The sequence below is a fragment of the Sebastes umbrosus genome, chromosome 3 (assembly GCF_015220745.1).
Source record: "Sebastes umbrosus isolate fSebUmb1 chromosome 3, fSebUmb1.pri, whole genome shotgun sequence".
NCBI classification, from domain to species: Eukaryota; Metazoa; Chordata; class Actinopteri; order Perciformes; family Sebastidae; genus Sebastes; species Sebastes umbrosus.
In genome coordinates, this window is record NC_051271.1 from 18,706,222 (window position 1) to 18,731,767 (window position 25,546).

The following is a 25,546-nucleotide window of genomic DNA, read 5'->3' on the forward strand; positions in this document are numbered from 1 at the left end:
GCAGGAGCATTGTGCAAAGGAATATGAGAAAGTTGTACGGGCAAACAAGTACCATAACAAAAGCTTAATTTCATTTTATCAGAAAACATTTAAAAAGCACAAGCAAGTTCCTTTTGAAATAACTAGAAAAAGTTATATTATGTCATGTTATGAACTACGTATTTATTCACTAACGCTGGCAATTTGTACATTATGTTTATAAAAACATCTATATAGATACACAGCATGCAAATGAATGGCACCTTAACATCTTGGTATATAATAAAGAGGAAAGACGTGTATTGGGTTGTTATTGGCAGAGATTCTGTGTTGTGATATCGGTATCGGAAATGAAAAGGTGATATCGAGCCATCTCTTATTTTGCCACGATGGCCCGAACAGGACATGAGTGACTTTCTCCCACAGCTAGAAACCAGAGAACAGTCTGATATGTGATCTGTGAGTGGATCTGCTTCACCGACAGTGACGACAAGATTGACTTTGTGCACTAATACAACATTTCATGTGTGTTTGTGTGTGAGAGGGAGAAGCAGACCTCTGTTGGTGACTAAAAATATGGCATATTCCTCCATGGCCTCCAGTTTGTGTAAACCCATCTCATAACACAGCTCCTCAATCACCTCCAGGGCAACCTGAAAAACACGATAATATCAACATACACACAAGTATATCCAAGCCGTCTCCTCAAAGACATCAGTGGTGCTGAACTGCCAACACTTACAGAGCACGTTTTGATTTTCACGTGACGTTCAATGCCTCCAGGAAAGAGAAACAGCTGACGTTTTGAACTACGTCCCGCCTGGGGAAGTACAAACACACACTCATTTAGTATAGATCCCCTGAAATGTTACACACTGGACCTTTAAGGTTTTATATAAAAAATATACTGTAGCATCCGTTTATAAAATATGATTCAATGTTAGAAATTAAACTACACAAACGTATATAGAATAGTTAAAGGATAAGGATGGTGATATTCTATTGTGCTCTTATTGTCAACGAATCCTATGAAAAGAACAAAACCAACAAAGTGATCGTCTCTTATCACATTTTGAATTCTCTAACCTGTCTGTGATACTCAAGGCCCACGGGCTCCTGAATAAATCTTCAAAAACGACTTAAATAGTGCATTTGTTGGGGGCTATTTTCAGGCTACAGTGCCCATGTTTATTGTAATGAAGGAAAATGACACCCAGTGCAACAGTGTGGCTCCTTAATGTGTTTTTAATAGTTTTTTGGAGCTCTGTGGCACAGAGGAATAAGTTATATCTGACTGTGGATACACAGAGAGTACTTTTGATTTTGATCTTTTCATGAAATTTGTTTGCAATAAGAACATTTTTTATCATCAGTCATGTCCTTCAAAATTTGCTCCAATTTGACCAACTACCACATTAATTTGCAGCTTATATCAATAACAGGAACATATACAATAACATAGATGTGAATGTGTCTGTTCTTCATAATGAGTAGTGACTATCTTTAATGGAGTATCTTTACACTATTTTAATTTAAAGGGTAACTTCAATATTTTTCCACCTGGACCCTATTTTCCCATGGTTTTGTGTCTAACTGACTAATAGGGAGAACAATTCCTCAAGTTGGTCCAGTATTGAGGGAGAGCGCTGCAGACGGCAGCTGCTCACAGGCTGCAATATGTTGCTATTGGGGCAAGCTGGCACCGTCATTTACGTCCGCTAAAAGTGCTTGTTTTTGCCATGACAGGTTCTGATTGTTATTATAGGTGTCTGACAAACATTATGGAAAGAGTCTCGTTCAAGGAGAAGTCTCGTTGTGAAATCTGGCGAGGTGACTCGTGGAATACATCCATGGTGGAAAGGTGAGCGGCAGCCGGTCAGAGTTTGTTGTGTTGAAGTACAGAAAGTGTAGCTTAGTGTTATCTAAAAGATTTTTAATGTCATTGCTGGATATTTAGATGATTTCAACAATGTGGAGGAGGTCTTTGAATTCAATGGCCGTCCGTATTTATTTGAGCCAGAGTATACGGATATTCAGATTTCACAACGAGACTTCTCCTTGAGTGGGACTTGGACACAATAACAAACAGACCGGATCTAGGGAAAGGTAAGAAAGCATTTTATTTCCCTGTAGGGTCCTCTCCATAATGTTGTCAGACACTTATAATAACAATCTGAGCCTGTCGGTGGCTAAAACAAGCACATTTAGTGAACTTAACGTTACATTGACGTCGCTCACTTGCCCTCGTAGCTCGTTTAACGGCTGCCGGCTACAGTGTTATTCCTCAATACTGCACCAATTTCAAAAATTGCTGTCCTCATTAGTCAGTTAGACACAAAAACATGTGAAATTGGGGTCCAGGTTGAAAAATACCCAAGTTATCCGTTAAGTAAAGGATGTGAATACTTCCTCCACCACTGCAGATAAATAATGAGGCACTGACCATCACAGCCTTCAGCTCCATGCTGTTGGGTGGAACAACGCGGCCGCCATACTGTAACGTCTTCTTCAGGTTCTGCTCACATGCTTTAGCGATGCCTAACACATTGAAGGAAAACATTACATGCTACTGCCGTTGGTAATGTGTACAACAGTTTTAAACTCGGTGATAGTGTGTGTTTTTTACCCTGATATTGTGCTCCAGCGCTGCGAGAAGCCTGCTGCAGGCTCTTCAGCAGGAATGGCTTGAGGACTTCAGAGCAGCGATGGAAAGCGGTCAGGATGTACAGCAGCCTCCAGCCTCGTTGGCAACTATCACTGTACGACACAAGAGTGCACAGACACGCTGAGGATTACAGGCTTGAAGAAGAAAGAGGAGCGCAGTGTGGGTCGGTTTGTTGTGTGTACGTTGTGTGTGTGGGAAAGCAGACTCACGGTTTGGAGCTGGTGTTAGCCGTAAGCTGTTTGAGGAGTTGGCAGTAAGCCTCATCCCTCATCAAGGTGAACTCTCCTATGAGCTGTAGGGAGGACACACACACACACACACACACACACACACACACACACACATTAGCAAACTGTCAAAGAGAAAATAGTAGCCTAAGAAAGAAAAAACTGTATTTACCTTGAGGAAAGCGTTGACCACTTCCTGTTCTGTTGATCCCCTTGACGGAGAGTCCCCCATGAAACGCATCACCGCTACAGACACACACACACACACACACGCAGGTCAACAGTATTGAATAGCATATTTTGTAGAGAAATCCAGCACTTGATAACTTAAAATCTGATCAGACTGTCTCATTTGAACAGAGGATGAACGGGAGCCCAGGTGTAATAAGAGTAGTGTAATAAGATGATGTAATTAGAGGAGAGATGAGAGAAGGTGAGGACTCACACAGGAAGAGATCAGTTGCCACTCTGTTCATGGCCAGGTCCGTAAACTCTATCAGAGACTCAGTCAGAGGAGTCTGCAAAGGAGATAAGTGTAATATGAACAACTCAATACACACAAAAAAAAACACCTGGAGAAGATATACATTATGAGATGCTTTAAGAAATTATAGCAATAAGAAAGGCACCTTGGAGAACTTGATCATTTCAGTGGGCTCTCTGGAGTCTCGGTTCTTGCTTTTGCTCTTCAGCGAATCTCTGAGCACACCAATCAGTCACAAAGTGCAGCATTTAGATTTAAACATTGTTGGAAGAAGCACTCAGATAATTGATTGTATACAGTATGCAGCAATACCGCACTATCAAAATACTCAAGCATTCAAAAACTATTTAATTAAGGTGCAGAAGCATTAGTGACAAAATGTATTTATACTCATTATGCAGATTGGTTTCTGTCAATTTTTTTCAATGTTTTTTATTATTCAATCATTATTATTGATGTAAAAATACTTTAATGTTGTAGTTGGTTAAGGTGGAGCTGATTTTATGTACTTTATATGCTGTTGGGTTCATATATCATATCATATATTATAAACCAATGATATGTTTTTTATGTAAAATTAAAAAGGTAACTAGTAATTATTGCTGTTAAATCAGCCATTTAGACTGTTATCAGGCCATTAAAAAATAGGTGTTATTGGTGGTTATAAGCCTCATAGATGTGGGTCAATAGGGGCATACTATACCAAATATTAGGTTTTATCATGTATTCACATGGTCGATCACCGAAAGAAGGTATAAAAGAAGATAACAGCGACCTTTAGCAACCATAGTAATTAAAAAACATAGGGTTTTCACCCAGGAGACCGGTGTTCGCCTCCCAAATGAAATTAACAACGTGTAGTTGTCTTTTTGTTCACAAGCGTTAAGTTTCACTTTTGAAATGTAGTTATTTTAAGCCAAAACATGATGTTGACCCCTGAACCTAACAAGTGTTTTTGTTGCCTAAACCTAAAGCAGCACTTTTGGTTGTGTTCAACACGTTTCATTCAGGTTTACAACATGTTAGAACGTGTTGCTTTTAAGTTTTGCTTTCACTTTAACAATGTAGTAGGTGTAGTAGGCCCCTAATGACCCATACCTAAGGTGGTTATAGCGACCGATAAGATCTATTTAATGGCCTGATAACAGTCGAATCGGGTGGTTAAATGAATGTAGTAGAACAAAAACTACAATATGTCACTCAAAAATGACAAAATCATAAAATTGCAATACTCTAGTAGAGTACAAATACCTCAAAATTGTACTTAAGTGCAGAACTCGAGTAAATGTATTTAGCCACTTTCCACCACTGTATTTGAAATGGTCACGGTTGTGAGGTTAGTGTTTTTCTGAGTGTTTGTGAGGATTTCAGTGTGTGTGCATGTTTTTTTTTTCTGTCTCACCCCTTCATGTTGTTTCCCTGTCTGAAGAACTTCTTGGCGAACTCCAACATGTCATATTTACTGTCCTGCAAGGCCCTCTCATCCAGATCTCCTTCAGCAAATCCGTCAAGGGAAACCCTCTGAAAGTCAACGATTGACAGTGAAAAACAACCTGACACTCAGTTTGACAGGCAGAAAAAAACATACTGTATGTGAGCGAGTGTGTCTGTGTACCTCAATCGTTTGATCTATCTCATGTGCAGCCATGGTGGACGCCACGGCAACAGCGACAGCCGATGACACGGCGAACTGTCCCGCCCCTCCTCGAGGCTCTGCCTTGCGATCCAGCGGCAGCGACAGGAAGTCAGGAGGAGCGACGGGGTGGACGCACTCTGCCGGGAACGCACCGGAGCGGCCGAACACAGCACCAAACTTCCAACCTGACACACAAGAGCAGAAGGATTACAACACCCAATCATTCAAACACACACACACACCTGGTCCTGATCACTATCTGCCTTTCCTCTAACAGCAGGTCAGCTTTTCATTTACACAAGTCAGATCTGTATCTGCATGCTTTTCTCTCTCATTTAGAAGACTTAACTCTCACCCACGGCTACGCTGATAACCTGGCACAAAATGCAGCCTTTGGTCTAATTATAGATACTACACACTTCTGCCACTGGTGAGGACATCGTATTGACATTAATTCCCTTTATAACCACTATATACGAGTATATGGCTGAACCGTGTATGGTCAGTCTGTGAATTTGTGGCTAAATTGTTATACAAATAGTCAGTGTTCATGTCTATAATGTAAAATCCAGCTGTACATGTCCACCTGGTCCGGCGAGGACACTAGGGGACGCGCTGTTCCACTCAACTGGCCATACAAGCGGTGACGATTCCTATCGTGAAATGCACCTGATTGGTCCCCGGTTTTCTGCTTGCCGTTTCAAACAGGAAACAACATGGCGGCCTGCTCGTAAACTTTCTGTTATTCCATCTAAACAATCCACCAAAATCTACTTCTAAAAACATTTTAAGCGAGAAATAGTCTGCCACTACTGAATCTCGTTTCATTTTAGAACTAGATCGCCTAGTTTGACAGCTTGGTCCAAGTTTCGTGGGCCATCGCATCGGACGGGTTCATTTCCATAAAGGACTTATCCCGCCTTTTCATTTTGAAAGAGGCCAATGAGGAAACTCCAACACTGCGCCGACCAATCGTGTAACTTCATCACTCAATCAGTCAGTCAATGACAGACTTTTGCGACTTTTGCAGTCCAGCCAAAAACTCAGATAAACTCACTGGACGCTACCTGCTCAGCATCAAACAGCAGACAGAGAAAGTTAGCAACTAGTTGGTGAAAAGGGTTGGAACATTTAGCAGATACTTCCCTCAGTAGTTGGTGGAGACAAAAACAGAGCTAAAAGGAGGATCCATCAGGTGGCCATAAACAAGACTCAGAACAAATGATAAATGCTGATCCAAATCTGCTGGATGTGTAAGTTAGCAACTCTTTGCTACAGGTCAGCCAAATTTATACGGTGATAATAAGTCAGTGCTACAGTATTTACATTTAAGTGGGGACTAGCTGTTTGTCCCCAGGATGTGACGTAGGTATTCACAAACACAAGCTGTCCTCCAAACACCTCTTGACTTTCTGAGAAACACTTGAGGAAAAATGTAATAAGTAATTCAGCTCAGATCTCACATTCATATCTGATATTATTAAAGTTCAGACCTTTAGAAATGCAGCCTTTTTACCTGATTAAACATGATAGCAGATCTCTGTGGATTGTATGGTGTTGGATTGATTCAAATTCAGAAAATTTGACCATAAGGTTCTATGTGAGGTTCATTTAAGGACGGTGTTGAAGTCCAAATGTCAGAGTCCAAAGAAAAAACAAATGCATCACAGTAAATTACTAAAAATGTGTGTGAAAGCACACTCTGAGTTTATCCTTTCTATCTGTTAAGCAAAGGAATGACGTGACTTCTCCTCATCTGTGATCATCTTTTGTGCCCTCAAGAAATGAATCAATGAATCAATATTTTTCAAATTGCATCGCCTTCTTCCATCTGAAAAATCATTTTCTGATACAATATTGTATTTAAAGAGTGCTGCGGGCATTGTCAACATCACTGCAGCTATTTCTCCTTGGCTTAAGATGCCATCACTCCTCCAGGGGACACAGACACAGACCAGGTTAGTAAACCTCTCAAAGCTGTCTGTTTCAATTGTCGCCTTGTTTATTGTTGGGGCCATGGAGCTAATATCTGGTTACCACGTGCAAAGAGGGTGAAGTTTATAGATCTGATTTTGTTTTAGATTAAAATTTAACGAACACTCACCAAAGTCTTGCGTGTCTCTTTTCAGCTCCTCCAAAAACACCACCTTCTTCCTCACCACACAGCCGTAGCTGTAACCTGGAGGAGACACACAGACACACGATTGGATCACAGATTCACTCGTTAGATAACAGGATTTCTTCACATGTACCACAGTGTTACAGTCTCACCCTTCTCCAGCCCGTCCATAACCTGCAGCCTGATGATGTCACCTTTGTGAAAACTGAGCATCGAGCGATCGTCTGTCACAAAGTTTCGCTCTGCAATCACATAATCTGAGTCCTGCAAGAAAGAACGACACAAATGGATCACACTGTTATTGTAATGTTATTTGCATACACAGTATTTGGACTGATGTTTACTCCAACTTGACTCATCTACTTTTGCTTCAGTCGTTGATTTTTCCACATCTCCCATAAAACTCACAGAAAAGAGGAGACTGCCACACCTCAGAACATTTTGACATTTTTAGTTGTTTGTGTTAGTTTAAAACAAAATGAATGGCCATTACAAGTCATTAAAGGGTAACTTCGATATCTTTTAACCTGGGCCCTGTTTTCCCATGTTTTTGTGCCTAACTTACTAAAGGGGACCACAATATTTTAAACTGGGCCAGTATTGAGGGATAACACTGCAACCGGCAGCAGCGAAACGAGCGGCGAGGGAAAGTGAGCAGCTTCAATGTAACGTTACGTCCACTAAAAGTGCTTGTTTTTGCCGCTGACAGGCTCAGATTGTTATCATAAGTGTCTGACAACATTATGGAAAGGACCCTACAGAGAAATAAAACGTTTTTCTTACCTTTCTCTTGATCCGGTCTGTTTGCTATTGTGTCCAAGTCCCGCTCAAGGAGAAGTCTCGTTGTTAAATCTGAATATCTGTATACTCTGGCTCAAATAAATACGGGCGGCCATGGAATTTAAAGACCTCATCCACATTGTAGAAATCATCTAAATATTCAACCATGACATTGAAAATCTTTTAGATAACATCAAGCAACGCTTTCTATACTCCAACACAACAAACTCTGCCCGGCTGCCACTCACGTTTCCACCATGGATGTATTCCACTATTCCACCGTTGTCTTCCAGCAACACGTCACCTCGCCAGATTTAAGAACAAGACTTCTCCTTGAGCGAGACTCTTTCCATAACATCAGACACTTATGATAACAATCAGAGCATGTCATGGCAAAAACAAGCACTTTTAGTGGACGTAAATGACAGTGCCAGCTTGCCCCAATAGGATTACACTGCAGCCCGTGAGCAGCTGCCGTCTACAGCGCTCTCCCTCAATACTGGACCAATTTCAGAAATTAGTCACTTAGACACAAACACTTGAGAAAATAGGGTCCAGGTTGAAAAATACTGAAGTTTCCCTTTAAGGTAAAATCACCACCTCACAGCACCACAGAACACTGAAGTCCTTTGCTGTTCATGTGTTAGCTGAAACTGTTTTCAGGTTACATTGGCTGAGCTCGAAACAAAAAATACAAAGAAATGAAATGTATATTATTAACAAATGTTTTTGATAGCATTGAAACCCTGATTCGTAATCGCTGCAGAGCAGTGAAACTCCAAATACTCCTCATTCCAACTGCAGCAACCATTGAAATACAGACTTTGGATAGAACAAGAGTGTGTGTGTGTGCGCTGTACCTTTTTAATCTCATTGATGAAGGTGTCTATGAGATGTTTGACTTGCGGTGCCTTGGCTGAGAACAGGATCAGCTTCTCGTTGGCCAGATTGAACTCCAGCATGTTCTCAGAAGGGATGGTGACAAACAGGATGTCTGCATAGCTGAAAAAACACAGTGCAACAGGTAATTTCAGTCAGACAACTCACATTTGAAATGTTTATTACAACAGCAGGACATAGTTACTCCCTGCAGATATGATTACACGAGACAATGGGGAGCGATGATTAAACATATTCCTCCCCGTCGGAGCCTGCAGGTGGATGCTGGGATGGTGGTGGGGCTGAAAGAGCAGGCAGCAGCGGCATTTACAATGCAGAGGTAGAGATGGGAATTTTTTCTTTTTAAATAGACCACCATATTGGAAGGGTGCGTTTGATAGATGATATGGAGAGTGAGGCATGTCACGTTTAAGTGTAGCAGTGCAGCTTGAGTTGACTGCCTGAACTAGCTCGCAGGCGTTGCTCCATTTAGTACAAAAGCTTCAGACTATCATATAAAACAAAGCTACAGAAATAGAAGAAATGTATATAGTTATCAAATATGAATACTACCTACATGCTAAATGTACTAAATGTCTTATGACAATCCATTGTGTCCCTTTTACGCTGATTATCAGTTTGTAAATACGTTATTTAGTTTAGTTTATTTGAGGGTAGAGTGCAAATTAATAAATGCACATGGTATAAAACATGCCAGAATTAGCCAAAAGGCTATTTTTCATGTGTTGTCCCTGGCCAAGGTGTAACAGAAGGCATCCTGTAATACATCAAAACAAAAACAGGGCATGCAGTTTAAAAGTATTTCTAAAATACATCAGATCAAAAACATAAATCAGAACATGCAGTTTAAATGTTGGAAAAGGACACACAGTTAAAAGCAGTAGAGACCGTGGCGACATTCGTACATATAAGACGACATTGTATACAAGCAGGACATATAGATAGAAGCAGCAAAAAGAGTTTAGTGCTGTATGTACTAATCATCCATTGTTTTAATTGGGTACTGACAGATCTATAGGTGTTTAGTTGTCTGATGTGAATTGGAATTATATTCCACTCTTACTCTTTACTGTAGAAGCTGTATTTTTGTCTGTATCCTGGTGATTTTATTTTTTATTTAGTTCTTTTATGTTTGTGTTTTGATCCACAGGCCTGAAGAAAATCTTCTCTCAGACATAACGCTATCAGTGTATATGTTGGCTGATAAGTAACGAGATATTGCAAAACAGAAACTCTCAAATATGGGTATTATAAAGCCTCAAAAATCCAATATTGCTGAGGCTAGACGCACAAATCAATCTTCCTCTGAATAGTAAGAAACAAGCAGAGGAAAGTCAAGATAATCAGACAATTTGGTATATGTGTCTGTGTTTTACAACTCACTCTGAATTGTAAAACACTCATATCTGGAACTCCAAACAAGATAAAAGAAATGCCAATAAGTAAACAAAGACATAAAAAATTGCACGTACGTGTAGGGTCGTAGGACTCTGAAGTAGTCTGGAGCTGCAGCGCTGCTTTTTACCGTCTTCAACAGCTTTATACCGTTGTGGGACACCGACAACACCTGCACACCTGTTCCTACACTACCCTGCACACACACAGACAGAGGTTCAATAAAAATTCAAATAACACACTATATCATAATTATTATCCTCTCAGGATTTAGCGCCCTCACCGATGCAGGGAACAGACGGGAGAAGTAAATTTCCCAGGTTTCCCTGGCAGCCGTCACGATTGTTTTCTTCACGTGCTCCTCCACCGGATCCATATTCTGTTGAACTCCGTGTTTAGCTGTCATTCACACAAACACACACATGGACTCATGAATGTCAACGAGACGTGTTTGGATCAGAGCATACGGTCTAAAGAAGAAGAACAGACAGACTACCGAATAGAGCCTTCATTTTCTGCCTTTCATCCCGGGTGATGCGAACACACGCCTCTGACAGAGTGTCGTTCACTATCTGCACGAGACGACAGACAAGACGAGAGGTGATGTTAGAAATAATTTAGTTTGAGCTCTCTAGGATGATGCTTCATCTGTTCATCCTGCAATAATTGTCTCTTAAGTTACCTGTTTGAAAATGAGGTCCAGCACCAGAGGATTGTTGAAGCTGTCTTTGGGATAGAAAACCTGTAAAAGCAAGAAAAATACTCACAACAGAATAAAACACAAACGCGTTGACAGTGGATCAGGATGTTTGTGTGTTTATTTTGTGTAAGTACACACCTCCTTTCTGAGGTAGAGTCTCCAGGGAACATTGGTGTAGGTGTAGTGCTCTTCATTGGTTCTCTGATGAAGTTGTGTCTGGACGGTCTCAGTCTCTACAGGAAGCTCTCGAGAAACTGCACCAAATAGGTCACGTTACCTTTTAGTTTCACCTTTATTCGATGTCCTTATTTTGACAAAACTGTATTAATCGAGCGTGTTAATGATCTGTTGCTGTCTCGCTTTAGGACAGTTTGACTGACTTTGCTCCACTGTTACTCCAGAGAATGGAAGAGCATTTTATTGTCCTAATATTGTTGTAATCTTGTTTACAGAAATCCAAATGCTTTGAAGCTGCAGTCGGAAACTTTGAGCAAATATGATAAAAAGTAATTTTTATAAAACGGTCACTATATCCTGACAGTAGTACATGAGATAGGTAATCTGGAAAAAAAAAATCATGTTCTTCTGTGTCCTCCGGTGTTCCTAACGGCATCTGCAAGATTTCACCGCGCCCAAATACAATCACCCAATCAGAGCCGAGCTGTCTCTAAAGCAGCTGTCAATCACTGCTCGCGAACTGCGACAAAACTGTCAAAGTAACTACTAACTTAGTGTACTGTTTAGCTGTAAAATTACAAAGTTTGTGACCTGGCCGTCGAGCCAAAACCAAACTTTCTCATTTTACAGCTAAACAGTACACTACAAGATGTTTCTGAAAACATTTGAGGCGAGAAACAAGCATTACAGTAACAGAATATTGATTCGTATTTGATCAGTGCTGTCTATTTTGACAATTTGATCGGAGTTTACGAGTTTCGTGATTGACAGCTGCGCAGAGACTCCTTGGCGCTGATTGGTTGTTTTCCTTTCGGTGTGGTGAAATCTGGCAAATGCCATTAGGAGCACTAGGAGGACAACGTCACTTTCACTGATTGAAAATGAAATGATGTCAAGCTGAATGAGGAATAATTCAACAACAACTGTAATGACTGAGAGAACCCGGCTACAGAGAGAGACACGATGCGTAAAAATAGATATAGGAATAGTTCAAACCTATGTGTTTTATTAGAAGGAATATTCAAATGTCATTTTTTGCCAATTTTGACAGCCCTAATGTCCCATGAGGAAGAAAATACAATCAACATATTCTTTTCAATTCTAAACAAAACTAGAAAGCGGCGCAAGATACCTTTACCTCTGCAAAATGCTGTAGCCTTGTCTGAATATGTGGATGTACTTTGAGAGAGTGTGAGTACCTGGAGGAGGTATGGGGAGAGGACGATCAGGTGGTCTTGTCTTTGTGGTCTTGGGGGGTTTAAATCCCGCCTCTTTCATTGCAGACGCAGACGGCGGGGGGGCAACAGGACGTTTGGGCTGGACAGACACAAAAGCGTTCCCCTGCATGACTGATCTCTAGCATAATCTATATAATATCGTTGTATGCACTTGCTTGTGTTCTGTGTATTCTTGCATTTTTCATTCATGTGTGTGTGTGTGTGTGTGTGTGTGTGTGTACCTGTGGAGCAGGAGGGTTGTCCATCTGCGGCTTGAGGATCTGTAAAGCTTCATCACGAGCAGTTTGCTTCTTCCTAAACTTCCCCTCTGGTCTTCTAAATACATCCACACAGTGTCAACATCACACATTACAGTTTGCAGGATTAATGTAGAGTACTGTATAATCTGTGTGTTTGTGCTTAGTGTGTAAATACAATAATTCTGGTGCTGTGTGCTCACTGCAAGCAATAACATCCCAGTCAGTATCTGTTGGTGGTTTGTTTGTTGTAGCCTCGGCTTTACAGTATGCACATGTAACTCTGTGACTGGAGATAGCATCAACTGCATCAAGTGCTGCATTTACAAGCAAAACTGTGTGTGTTTGTGAGACCTTACCTCTTGTCAGATACCCGTGGATCTTCCGGTGGAGGTGGGGAGTTGTACCTTTTGATGATGTCTTTAAAAACAATATAAACCATGTGAGAATTATGGAGATTACACTTTACATCTTCTTTCATTGTGTCTTCCAAATCCAAATACCAACCAATGTGTCTGTTAGAAATCAGTAAATATATATCGACTACATGATCATCATTCAGTCATGTTGTATAAACCTGTGACATCAACATGTTGAAGCTTTTAAATTCAGACACCTTGGATATCTTGGCTGGGGACGAGGTGATCTGTATTCCGAGCTGAGTACTTCACCACCTCTCCAGCAGGGGGCGGAGGAGACGTCACCACTGGGGCTAGAACAAACACAAACACACAACAAACAAAAATATATATACAAACTACAGCTTTTAAATAAGAGTTTTAGTCAAAGGGACTGAAGGGACTTTCTCTCTGTTCTGTTGTCTCATGTTTTCTCTCTCTCTTACCAAACTTCCTGGCCGGTGTGTCTTTGTTTATGGGGATGCTTGGAGCCTTCCTCCGAGAGGCGCTGTCTTTACCTGACTGAACCTGAAAAAGACACACAGAGAGGACGGAGAGTTTGAACTCAAGGCTTTGCAGACGTTACATTTTGTCTATTGAGATTTACGTTGCAGTAAGAACAATGTCAGAGCAAAGAAAAGGGAAGAAAAAGGACTTTACACAGGACTGTGTGAATGCAGCACATTTCTTTTGTGACAGATAGTAGAAATGTGAAGCAAACTTGTGGAAGTCTGCAATTGTGCTTGTTTTGATTTTGTCAGGGTTGTTGTGGCGTTCTGAATGTTTCTGTGAAGTTCGATGAACAAAATAATTGCATGTAACATCATGAACTGCACCTTAATGTTCAGTTTTGTCAAAACTGGAGTCATTAAAATGGTTTAACTAAAATAAAATGTATCTGTGTCACCATCTCAAAAGAATCTGTATTGTACATCACCTTTAAAAACAGCTAAAGACTCACTTATTTAAGGTGGCCTTTGTGTCACTTTGTGCTGTTTAGTTTTGTATTTTTTGTGTTTCTAATGGCTGTTTTATTGATTGTTTTTATTGCTTTTTTATTGTTTTATGGTTTTATGTTTTTATTTTTTTATTCTTGTAAAGCACTTTGTGACTTGCGTTCTATGAAAGGTGCTATACTAAATAAACATTATTATTATTATTATCATCACATCATACGATGATTCATGTGACTGAAAAATATTAAATTGAAATATTGAATTATTGCCCTTTATAAAAGCAATTATATCACCAGAACTGTATCACTGCAGACACTCACCAACCTACTCAACTAAAACTAAGATATCTGAACAAAAAGAAAAGTTGCAGCACATACTCAGAAGCAGCTGGAAGAGCCACATCTGCATCACCCCTCAGTCCAGGGTTTTTCATCCCACAATTTTAAACTTTTAACTTCTATTCAGTGATGTGATTGTTACTGTGTGGTTCTGTTTGTTTTTATTTCTCTTTACTCAGGTCTCTCTGACAAAAGAGATTTTGATTTCAATGATTAAATAAACATATTTTCATTTCATTCTCAAGTATGCTTGTTTTTCCATTTTCTAACCAGCTTTTGCTCATCATCCTGACTGCACATTTCTTCATTTTATAGCAAACAAACCACTCACTCTTTCCACAAAAGGAAACTGCAAACTGTCATTTTTCCTGAGGAAGTGTTGCTTGTTGTTGTTGGAGTTCACAACAACAACTATAACATCTTACATGAATTAAAAAAGCACTGAATCATTATGTAATGTGTCAGTTTGGACTGTTAGCTCTCATGTCTGAGAGTTACTGACCCGTGCAGCAGCGCTGGCTTTAGGCGGTGCTGGCTCGGTCCTGTTAGTCGTGGTGGAGCTCCGCTGAGGCTGAGGGCGAGCTCCGGGCTGAGTCTGGGGCTCCACGGGAGGCCGAGCTTGAAGGTGCGATGGAGTTTGTTCCAGTGGAGCGGGGGGAGGGTAGGGAGTGGGAGTGAAGTTGGCGTAGGGGCTGGGTGGGATGTTAGCGTATGGACTCGGGGGTATGACGGCGTAGGGGCTGGCCAAGGCGTACGGGCTGGGAGGGTGGTGCAACAGAGGGCTCATGGGAGGGCTCGTGATCGGGGTGGTAGGGGGGCTCGTCACCGGGCTGCCGACCATGGCCATGGCCTGCATGGTCATCTGCTGGGCCTGAGAAACAAGACGATGACGCATTAATTCCAAAACGCTGGAACAAATAAACAGACGCAAGATCCAGACGGAGGGTTTACCATGATGATGGCCTGCTGGTTCACGATCGCCTGCTGCTGCTGGGCCAAAGCAGCCTGCTGGGCATCTGGAGGAGAAACACAGTAAACAGGAAGGAGGGATGGAAATTATGTTTGATGAGGTTTTTTTTTCTCATATTTCTCTTCACACTTGATACGAACCAGGTGTTACAGGTGCCACGGCAGCAACAGGAGGCGACATCACGCCTCCCACGGGAAGGACTCTCACAGCTGTGGACACACGTACACACACACGTCAAATTTCAGATTTTCAGTGTGTTTGCTTTATTACACAACGATTTACTGAGATACTGATGTTTCTCAGTGTGTTTCGGACAGAGCTGGTGTTTCTGACTGACCTCCAGGTGGAGGTGGGGGGCCGGTTGACTGGCCTTGCTGTTGCCACCCTCCTCCAACTCCCCCAGCCCCCTTCATCCTGCTGGACAGTCCTGCAGCTGATTCCACTTCCTGTTTGGACAGACAGACAGACTTTAGGACTGAACATAAGAGTACAACATGAATGCAGGCTGGTATCAAACTGATTTATCAGTATCAACGTATATGATGGCTGATATAAGAGTCAGTAGCATTTCCATTCAGTGTTGGTTTTCCCATCCATCCAAAGATGCACTGTAAGACTCGCTTATACTATATACACGGGAGAAGTTTCAGTTGGTTGCAATCTGCAACCTCACCGCTAGATGCCGCCAGATCCTACACACTGCTCCTTTAAAGTAAGGCATCTAAAAAAGTATTATTTTGGTATCAAACTCTGGTATCGTATAAAAAAAAGGTCATATGACACCCAGCCCTACCTCTGACAGGTGTATAGTTTGCTCCTTCAGAGGGAACAGCAGCTGTATTCAGCTTTAGACTGGTTTTACTGTAGTTATAATAGAGTCTAATGGAAACCCAGAGTCTTAACACAAAAGTCTCAAAACCAAACCATTTCTCTACAGCTGATCTGTGTGTTCAGCTCCAAAGAACTGTCACTAACAAATCACTACAAATACTATATTCAGTGGTGGTTTGGGGCTATGAGGAGGTGATAACATATCATGGAAGTAGTGCATAACTTATGTTTTTTTTTTTTTTTCGTAGTGACTCTGGTCCCCATTGGAATCCATTTCTAACCAAGCTGACGACACCTGCTGTACTCTGTGACAGAGCAAACTACAACCCTTTCAGAGCGGCTTTGTAAGCCAGATATTCCTTAAATCGCTGCATTTGTGAGTGTAGATATCAACAGAAGTGCAAGAGAAACACACAGAGGGATAAAAAAAACTACTTGTGTAATCAGAGCACTTTCTGACTGCCAGTTCAGAGGAATCCCCCTTACTGTATGGGAGCAGCCGTTCCATCAGAAATCAGCCGCTGACCCATAAATCCACAGCAGTGTGTGTGTGTGTTTATAGGCCATGTCTCATTAAATAGTAAGCCCTTCATTTGCCAGAGTGTCAGTTCCTCGTAAGCAGATCCCCGCGTTGCCTGGGTGGGAAATCACCGTGGCGATCTAGTCTCCGTGACAGTTACGGTAACTGGGTAACGTAATAGGTTGCTGGGCGGGAGAGGTCTGTAGAACACATCTGATACATGCTAATTCCTGTCAGCCACATCCGATAGCATGGATGACATTCAGCATGTCGCCGTCCCAGCTGAAGACTGATAGATCCAACATGGCCAGCAGCATTCACTGCCACATTGGCCAGACTAAATACGCACGGATTTAACTCAATCAACAAGTACGACGTTTGCGGTGGGTAATGCATCATAACCGAGCTGACATAGGTGTTTTACTGCTGCCCAAACTGCTAAATATACAATGAAGAACTAGTCTTAAAGAGAAACTGTCATATAGTTTATACTGCTTGTGTTTACATGAGCATTAGGCTTGGTCCATACTACTAAAAAAACATGTGAGCAGGCATACTCTTACTGCATATTCTACTGCACTGTACCCGGAAATGTACGCTGAGTCTCCAGATTACAGATAAAGGACCATATTTGAAACAATGTCTGCAAACTATAACAACACAAATCTGGTAACTACAGCACATGATCCGGTAACTACTTAGACCTACCTGAGCTATCCCCCATGTACGTACTAATGTTGGCAGAACTGTTTTCAGGTATTATCCACCTATAAAACTGCCTTTAAACTAGAATCTGATTGTGTTTTTGTGAATGTGTCTTGTTTTCAGGTGTCTCTTGGAAAAGAGATGTTAATCTCACTGATGATTAAATAGATTGAATAAATAAAATGTGTCTTATTTTATAAAATCTGGGACTGAGAGGGCCCAAAGACTGGTTTCCAGGCTGAGGGGATTAGCCTGAAAAAAAGAGAGGACTCAGATCTGTAGAAATCGCTGCGCCAGTACTGTTCATATGTTTATTGACAGAATTTGTCATGTGATTGTGTGACTGTTATTCAGTGTGTGAATGACAAGAAGCTCCTTCCCTTCCTTTTGTTTATTTTATTACTGCATTATTAGTATTGTTGCTTGTTTTTAGTTTATACATATCCCTGTTTGGTAACACTTTATAATACCCATCATTAATAAATGGTAAATTGATAGTTAATTAAACTTTAGTTAATACTTATTGTACTGTTGACAAACAATGACATGATAATTTATACTGTTTAAAAATGAGTAGTGATGCTATAATTTATGTTATTTTAACAGTGTATTGTTGCATACATTATAACATTTTATATACCATATTAAGTATTTGTTATTGATTACCAAATGATTTGTAAACCTTTAAGAAATCGTTTGTAAACCATCTATGAACATTACATAGACAGATGGACCAGATTTGTAACACGTTGTTAATGGTTGGTAATTGGTTTTTAAACCGTCTATAAACATTATTTAGATAGACAATTTATCTATGGTTAATAATTGGTTTGTAAACAATGTGTTAAAGGTTTACAAATCATTTTGTAATCACAACAAATACTTAATAAAGTACATAAAATGTTATAATGTGTGCAACAATAAACTGTTGATAGTTTGCTAATGTAATCATAATTTAAATGGTAAATCCTAATTAAATTTATAAACTTCATATTACACAAACTAATGATAAAATAACATTATAACATTACTAATGATTATTAAACATTATTATCATTTAATTGTTTGTGAAAAGTAAAATAACTATTAATTAAAGTTTAATTAACTATCAATTTACCATTTATGATGGTTTATTAATGATGGTTATTATAAAATGTTACATGTTCTTTTTCTTCTTCTTTTGAATTTATGTTTTAATCTATTTACTAATTTTCCTCTTCCCTTCCTCTGTTATGCCCAAAAAGTAAAAAATGAGTTTTTAATGTATATGGAATAATGTGTAACCAGGCGGTGTAGTTATTAAAATGTACGGCTTCAATCTTTTAAAGGAGAATACTCATTGTGATGTAGGTTCACTGGCGTGCTAAAAATAAACAAATAGAGCTTTACATGACCTGTTACAGTAACTGAGAGTGAATAGTTGACAGAGGATTCCCCTCTCAGGTGGTCAAGTGTGTCAGTGTGAGTGAGTTATGTAACTTACTCCAGTTCCCTCAGACAGTACGGGGTCAAACAGGCTGTCAAGATAACGATCCATCCCTCTCTGAGGCTCCAAGTCTGTGAGCAGGAGGAGGAGAGAGGAAGACAGCACTTCATCGTCTACTGTAATCAAAGTCAATGCGTTTCAGTCTTCATATGTTTACGCCTTAATGTGTACCTTGCCCATCAGAGCCTGGTATGGTTGAAGACATGAAATCACCCTTCATGTCAAATCCACCACCCAACAGGCTTCTGTAAAACAATAAAAACTCTTCATCAGCACTTATAATCATAATAATGTGGAAGATTTTCATTTAAATAAATGTCTGTTATTCACTAGGCGGTAACACAATGGTGATTGAGCCTATTTCCCACTGATGAAAGTATTACAATATTTATATATTTGCAGTATTATGAACTGCTAATGCAAAGCGAACATTTCCTACTGCTGCAGATTCACATTAAAACACATTTACAGTAGCTGGTGTAACACAAGTCGTCTTTTATAGGAAATGCAACGAACGTGTTTGTCAGTGAGCTTGACACTGAAGCTGTATCGTTCATCAAAAATTCTCTGTCTACAAAACAAGACTACAATAATTTCCATCATTTTTTTGACAGTGGATCATTTTTTAACATTGCAGGGAGTAATGGAACAAGAAGTAGCAGCCACAGTGAGCTGTTAGATGAAGAGCTGCAGGCGACAGGCTGCACACCGCCAACTTCTCATCGAGATAACCAACTACTTTCACTTTCGCTGTTCATGCTGTGAGCAGCAGAAGAGCAGATCACAGTTGCCCACAGAATGGTGGAAAAAGGCCAGTTATTGCCTGACCTGTTTTTTAAAAACAGCAATAGTTTGTTTCGTTGCCCCCAGTATTCTAGGACCTGTAGTGTTGAAACACATTGACTGTTACCACCAGTAAACAGGAGTGTCGCCAAATCAGTCTTACGGATTGCCACTTCAAACCAACCTAGCAGTGGTTGAAGACATCCTCAAAACCTTTACTTCAGTAAAAGTACATAATCAGCAAAATGTACTTAAAGTATCAAAAGTAAAAGCACTTTGCCCATGTGACTAATGCTAATCACATAACATTATTAGACTGTCAATATTAATGCATCAATGCATAAGTAACATTTAACTTGTAGCTGGTGAAGCTAGTTTTTACTATTTTATATACAGTTAGGTAGTTTAGTCCGGCGGTCAGATCCCCTCCAAAGGGTCACCTGATAAATCTGAGGGGTTATGAGATGATTAATGGGGTAGCAAAGAAGAAAATCAAACTTATGCTTCACAAATTTAGCCCATATTTTTTTTCTTTTGTGAAATATTGGATAATTTTATTTCTTTGGGCCTCAAACAGTTATTTAAATAAAACCATCTACAAGGTTTAGATGCTGCTAACAACTCATAGACATCTGAAACCTGTGACAAGGGGCCCCGAGTAGGAACTGCATTTTTGTAAAGGGGTTTGTATTGTATTTTAAAAGCACATCGTATGTTTCTCAATGTGAAATCTTCATCTGAAAAGTAACTACAGCTGTCAGATAAATGTAGTCGAGTAAAAAGTACAATATCTCCCTCAGAGATGACTAGACGTGTAAAGTAGCATAAAATGGAAATACTCAAATAAAGTACAAGTACCTAACAATTGTACTAAAGTATAATAATAGAGTAAATGTGTGTCTACATGCTGGCGTTGCGCCGCACTCTGGTTGGTTCCTGTGCAGAGATGATGAAGTAGCTGCTGTGTTTTGGGAAGTCAGCAGGAAGCTCCAGGTCCGACATCAAGTCCAGGACGTAGTCTGAGCCCTCCAGCTCCACCCACTGAGCCGGCTCCTTCAGCAGCACCGACCAGCCTCGACGGCCCTCCACCACACCCCTACACACACACACACACACACACACACAAAATACAACAATGCACACAAAAATATGCTCACATCTAAAAAAATGAAGTAACAGCTCCGCCTAAACGTCTCATTTAGTTTCCTAATTATAACTTCTCTCTGTAATCCAATCCATGTATTTAGTGTCTGTGTTTTACACTAATATGATACCTGTGTTGTAAGATGTCTTTGGCCATTTCTTCTCCTGTTGTCCAGGAGTGTAGAGGACACAGGAAGGACACACCTGGAGGAGAAAAGATAACACTTTAGATAGACGAATAGCCTCTGATGTACAGCAGTAACTCAACAAAACGGACCACTTTCAAATGATGTGGGTTGTTTTTTTCATCTTTTAATGCATTAAAGAGATAGTATGGATGTTTTGAAGTGAGGTTGTCTGAGGTACTTATCCATAGTCAGTGTATGACCTACAGTAGATGACAGTCAGCGCGCCCCCAGTTTGGAGAAACAGACAGGACTTTCTGCACAGAAGCAAAGCAATATACTGCTGTGGACGGGAGCAGCAGTGAAACGTATTTTAGCCACCTAAAAGAAAGGCCCACCTAAAAAAATCTGTTTGTTAAAAGAGACTATTTGTAACTTGAAATGCTTGTTAACAGCGACACCTGTAGCCGTTAAGTCAACGAAAGTCAGCGTTGGGCTCGCGCTTGCTCGCTCTAAATATACCTGAACGAGCATCGCTCAAAACAGTGAGGCGACACACGTCAGCTAAAACCACAATATCACTCTATATTTCACCTGCTTGGCAGTAATGTTAGCTGACCAGACGAAGGTCTCTCCATGAATCAATGCTGATCCTAGTGTTGGCGCTTCCTGCTTCAGCAAAAGCGGGTCGGTGCCGGGGCTGAAGCAGGAAGAGAAACGTTATCGTCTCCGAGCGCGCCCGCAGGGAGACACCGCCACCCGGTCGGAGGCGATAACGTTTCTCGCTGCGGAGCCCCGTCACTTCACAAGACACGGGAAACCTCTGTTGGTCTGGAGGAGCTGCAGCAGTTATTTCTGCACAAACGTCCACTGTACATTCACTAGATATTCTAGAGGTGGAGCGAGACAGCGAGAACGCGCGCTGTGTGAGTGAAGGCAAGCAGGCAGTGGAGAAGTGACTCCGGCCACACGCGAGCGCGCATAGGCAAGCGCGCATGGGATCCCGACCCGGTACATTTACACGCTTAAAAAGTTACAAGCAGTCCCTTTAAGTGTATGCTATATTTAGAATATTTTCACAGTTTTACCTTCCGGTCAGAAAGGGCTGTCTGACGGGAAACTGAAGGCGTTATATCATCTATGTTCTCTTCAAAGTCTCTTTGTCTGTGTTATTGTGCGACTTTGGATTCACCAAAGCATAGATAACGGCTTCAGTTCCCCGACAGAAAGGGATGTCTGACGGCAAGGTAAAGCGGTGAAAATATTCTAAATATAGCATACACTTAAACTGATATTGATTTTTTTAGGTGAGCCTTTTTGTTTTAGGTGGTTAAAATACATTTTGCTTCTGCCCCCTTTCCACAGCAGTACATTGCTTTGCTCCTGTGCGTTACTGATGTCACTGACTATGGATAAGAGGCGTTTCAATCAGGTTATGAAAACAAAGTTTGTAGCACTCTCTCCTTTCTGTCTATGAAGGTTTACACAGACAGCAGCATCAACAAACAGACACAAACAGAGCCAGTGAACCAGAGTGGCTATCAGGTGTCTAATCCTCAGTAGACTTGCCAAAAGGCCAGAGGACAGATTAGCTGGATGAGAGGAGGAAATGAGAGACAGATAACTCTTCCGTGCTGGATAGTGCACACACTGACTGAGCTCAGGTAAAAACAAACTAACACGGAAAGGTGAGGTTGGGTCAAAATCAATAGGTTTCACGTGTATAATACACATTACTTTGACATTGACACATATTACTAATCTGTGTTTATAATGTGATCTGCATATTTAAGCGTTGTGCAGTGCTGCAGCCTGTGATTTAGACCAATCGTAACACACATTCTTAACTACAGATGCAGATGGTGGTCTAGTGCTTTTCTCAAGGGCACTTAACTGCAGATGTTGAGTCAAGAGTTGCTCTCTCATTTCTATCCATAAAAATTTTTGCAACTAGTGCTGAATATAAAATCTGTAATAAACCACTCTTGGCTATACGTGTTGTGTGTGTGTGTGTGTTCTCACCATCAAAACAGTGTATGTGCAGAACAGTGTGAGCTCTCTTGCGATTGGCGGTCCACTCCAGTAGACAGGGCGGGTACGTCCGGACGTACTCTGGCCCGACATTCAACCGCTGCAGAGCTTGAAGCAGACGGTGCTGACACACACAGTCGTAGCCCTCCGGCCCGTAGTCTGACACAAACCTACAACAACACCAAGCCCAAGAGATGCAAACAAGCACTGAAGTCATGTGCAAAGATCACAGGCATGCACAGAAAAGCAGGTAATAAACAGTACAGTATAATTATTGCATAGCCATTTCCAAATACAGTAAACATATTCCACTGTTTTTCCTACTTCAGCAGGTACTTGGTCAGCCTCTGAGAGGGCAGGAAGGCAGAGAGACAGGAAGACAGGAGGAGCCAACCACGCTCTGAATTCAAAATGTTCGGATTCCTCCACACCTAATCAAAGAGAGGAGAAAGTAAAGAGATCATGTGCAACAACAGGTGAAAGATTCTGTCTCATTTTGGGTTTTCATTTCTATCCCACCGGCTAGGAAAACGAGCTGGGCCTCACCTGATTGGCTACCTGAGCCAGGATCTCATCTCGGAGGCTGGGATTAGCAAGTCCTCTCTGGATGATGTAGTTCCCAAAGAGATTCTCCTGAGCCCCATTCAAGTTTGGGTCACCCATAAATCGTAGTATCTATCAAAAGCAAAGGCATTTACAAAACATACTTTAGCCCTACAAGTCAAATTACACCTATACAGATTGTAAAGCTTTCCTAGAGGTCCTTAGTCTTAGTTTTTCACATTATGCTTACACCTGCTTGAAATATATAGATACTGTATATCTTACTGTGAGAATAGCCTGGATCATTGATTTTTGTATGTGTTTGCATGTACAGTATGAACTGTACACATGTACACGATGTATATTAGAAATATATATATATATATATAAAGACTCTCCAAAACTACCGGAGAGGTTTTAACTGACAAATCATGGTGGTAAAATCAAGTTCAAAAGGTAAAAAAATACTGATGCACACATGGTTTTATAACATGTTTGCAGATAGACATGCTATTCAAATGGCTAATCCTTTTTTTAAATGCAGAGATTAAGCTACAGGACATGTTCATTTGTCTGGGTTTGATTTCCTGACGTAACGCTGAATGCTGGAGTTTCCAAGCAGCATGTGAATGCAACACTTACCAGAATGAAAACGTTCAGAGCTCCTTGTTTTAGCTCCTCATCCATTCGAATCAGTGAACTCTCCAGCGGGGCTGTCAGCATCCCAAACAACGGCTCCTACAACACACACACACACACACACACACACTGCTTACAATTGATTATACACATTGAGTGTTTAAATAGTTATATGGATGGAGAGCTGCAACAACATTGTCCTGGCTCTAATCCATAGACTGTATATAAAGATGGACGACATGCCAGCTCGACAAAAGTGAAGCCAAAACATCTGGATCGCCCCCTGGTGGCTGGCTGCAGTATAGGTCATAGAGCCCGCCTCCTCCATGTTAGCAGATGGGACATGAGCAACGTACATGTCAAATATTTTTTTCCCAAAGATGGTTTCTGTCAATTTAGGTAGTTCTTATCACGCTGATGGATGTTCAAGTGTTCATTTTTCTGATAAGTTTGGTTTTAATGAGTTATTTGATGCTATGAAAAGGGGGTGAGACGTCATGATTGACAGCTGCTCTGAGTGAAGTAGTCGCAGCCGGAGGCTCGGGGATTATACGAGAGAGGAGATGCAACTGTAACTTTCCATAACCGTCACGAGTCTGTGTAATAGAACATGTGTCAGTTTGATCATAAATGTAATTATAGAGATATTAATGTTAGTTGTTGTGTCTTTCTAGGCCAAACAGCTACCGTCGTGCTAACGTAGCAGCTAGGTGGCTCACGCTAACAAGCTGTGGCCGTGCTCTGCTCATGATTGGCTCAGGAGGGTGTGTGGGCGGGACCTCGATAACGCGGCTCCAGCCCCCCCAATCACTACTGTGCAGACTCTGGCTCCAAATGACGTCAACATCTCAAGATGACAGCACCCATATCCGGGATATTTTGGCTTCACTTCTGTACAGTGAGAGGAAGTAGAGACACATCGTCCATCTATATATACACAGTCTGCGGTCCAATCAAGTTCACCAAGGTCAATGAGTGTATATTTTATTCATGTGTTCACACAGTTCCCGTTAAGATTTTCTGTGTGTGTTTTCTGTGTGTGTGTGTTTACCCTAAATATGGCCCGGATGTAGTGCGTCATGAGGTAGTTGTTGATATCCAGGGGCAGGGTCAGCTGGGGGTCAACCTGAACCTTTGGAGCCTGGACCACCGCCAAGCAGTCCGAATGCAGCTCTTCACCACCTGCACACACACACACACACACACACACACGCACGCACACACACACACACACACACACACACACACACACACACACACACACAGACAGCAGGCCAAGTGTCACCACAGAAATACGACAGTAAATATTGTTGAACCCACCTGCAAACAAGGTGGAACACATCTGTTGATGGAAGTTTATTTATGACACAACCTGACTGCAGATCAGTGTGTTGTATATATGTGTGTGTGTGTGTGCACACACCTGAAGCCGCCTGTAGCAGAACTGCCAGCTCGGCAGGGATAGGCAGCGTTGTCACATTCACCACTTCCCTGTTGATGCGATCCTACACACGTTGCAAACACACACACATACACAAACAC

At 41.1% G+C, this 25,546-nt stretch overlaps 1 protein-coding gene and 1 long non-coding RNA gene across 2 annotated transcripts in view; one reads left to right on the plus strand and one right to left on the minus strand.

The window, feature by feature from the left end:
- The window catches only part of myo15ab (myosin XVAb), a 61,207-nt gene that overhangs the window by 5,202 nt on the left and 30,459 nt on the right, over positions 1-25,546 (minus strand). The window contains exons 33-69 of the mRNA XM_037765529.1: positions 25,428-25,509; positions 25,056-25,186; positions 24,008-24,103; positions 23,369-23,497; positions 23,147-23,253; positions 22,814-22,992; positions 20,798-20,870; positions 20,428-20,619; positions 18,912-18,985; positions 18,738-18,811; positions 15,536-15,644; positions 15,339-15,407; positions 15,180-15,244; positions 14,731-15,099; positions 13,381-13,462; positions 13,153-13,248; positions 12,896-12,956; positions 12,522-12,615; positions 12,262-12,379; positions 11,024-11,139; positions 10,868-10,927; positions 10,682-10,757; positions 10,469-10,584; positions 10,263-10,381; positions 8,751-8,892; positions 7,263-7,374; positions 7,096-7,170; positions 4,971-5,176; positions 4,758-4,876; positions 3,501-3,570; positions 3,317-3,389; positions 3,044-3,117; positions 2,854-2,936; positions 2,606-2,736; positions 2,423-2,517; positions 722-799; positions 536-632 (exon numbers count right to left, since the gene is read on the minus strand). Coding sequence (XP_037621457.1) covers positions 536-632; positions 722-799; positions 2,423-2,517; positions 2,606-2,736; positions 2,854-2,936; positions 3,044-3,117; positions 3,317-3,389; positions 3,501-3,570; positions 4,758-4,876; positions 4,971-5,176; positions 7,096-7,170; positions 7,263-7,374; positions 8,751-8,892; positions 10,263-10,381; positions 10,469-10,584; positions 10,682-10,757; positions 10,868-10,927; positions 11,024-11,139; positions 12,262-12,379; positions 12,522-12,615; positions 12,896-12,956; positions 13,153-13,248; positions 13,381-13,462; positions 14,731-15,099; positions 15,180-15,244; positions 15,339-15,407; positions 15,536-15,644; positions 18,738-18,811; positions 18,912-18,985; positions 20,428-20,619; positions 20,798-20,870; positions 22,814-22,992; positions 23,147-23,253; positions 23,369-23,497; positions 24,008-24,103; positions 25,056-25,186; positions 25,428-25,509 — 4,042 coding nt within the window. The remainder of the gene's footprint in view (positions 1-535; positions 633-721; positions 800-2,422; positions 2,518-2,605; positions 2,737-2,853; positions 2,937-3,043; positions 3,118-3,316; positions 3,390-3,500; positions 3,571-4,757; positions 4,877-4,970; positions 5,177-7,095; positions 7,171-7,262; positions 7,375-8,750; positions 8,893-10,262; positions 10,382-10,468; positions 10,585-10,681; positions 10,758-10,867; positions 10,928-11,023; positions 11,140-12,261; positions 12,380-12,521; positions 12,616-12,895; positions 12,957-13,152; positions 13,249-13,380; positions 13,463-14,730; positions 15,100-15,179; positions 15,245-15,338; positions 15,408-15,535; positions 15,645-18,737; positions 18,812-18,911; positions 18,986-20,427; positions 20,620-20,797; positions 20,871-22,813; positions 22,993-23,146; positions 23,254-23,368; positions 23,498-24,007; positions 24,104-25,055; positions 25,187-25,427; positions 25,510-25,546) is intronic.
- LOC119485777 lies at positions 8,126-25,484 on the plus strand. Its single transcript, XR_005206369.1, has 3 exons — positions 8,126-8,366; positions 12,536-12,539; positions 25,470-25,484. It is a non-coding gene; the product is annotated as an uncharacterized LOC119485777 (long non-coding RNA).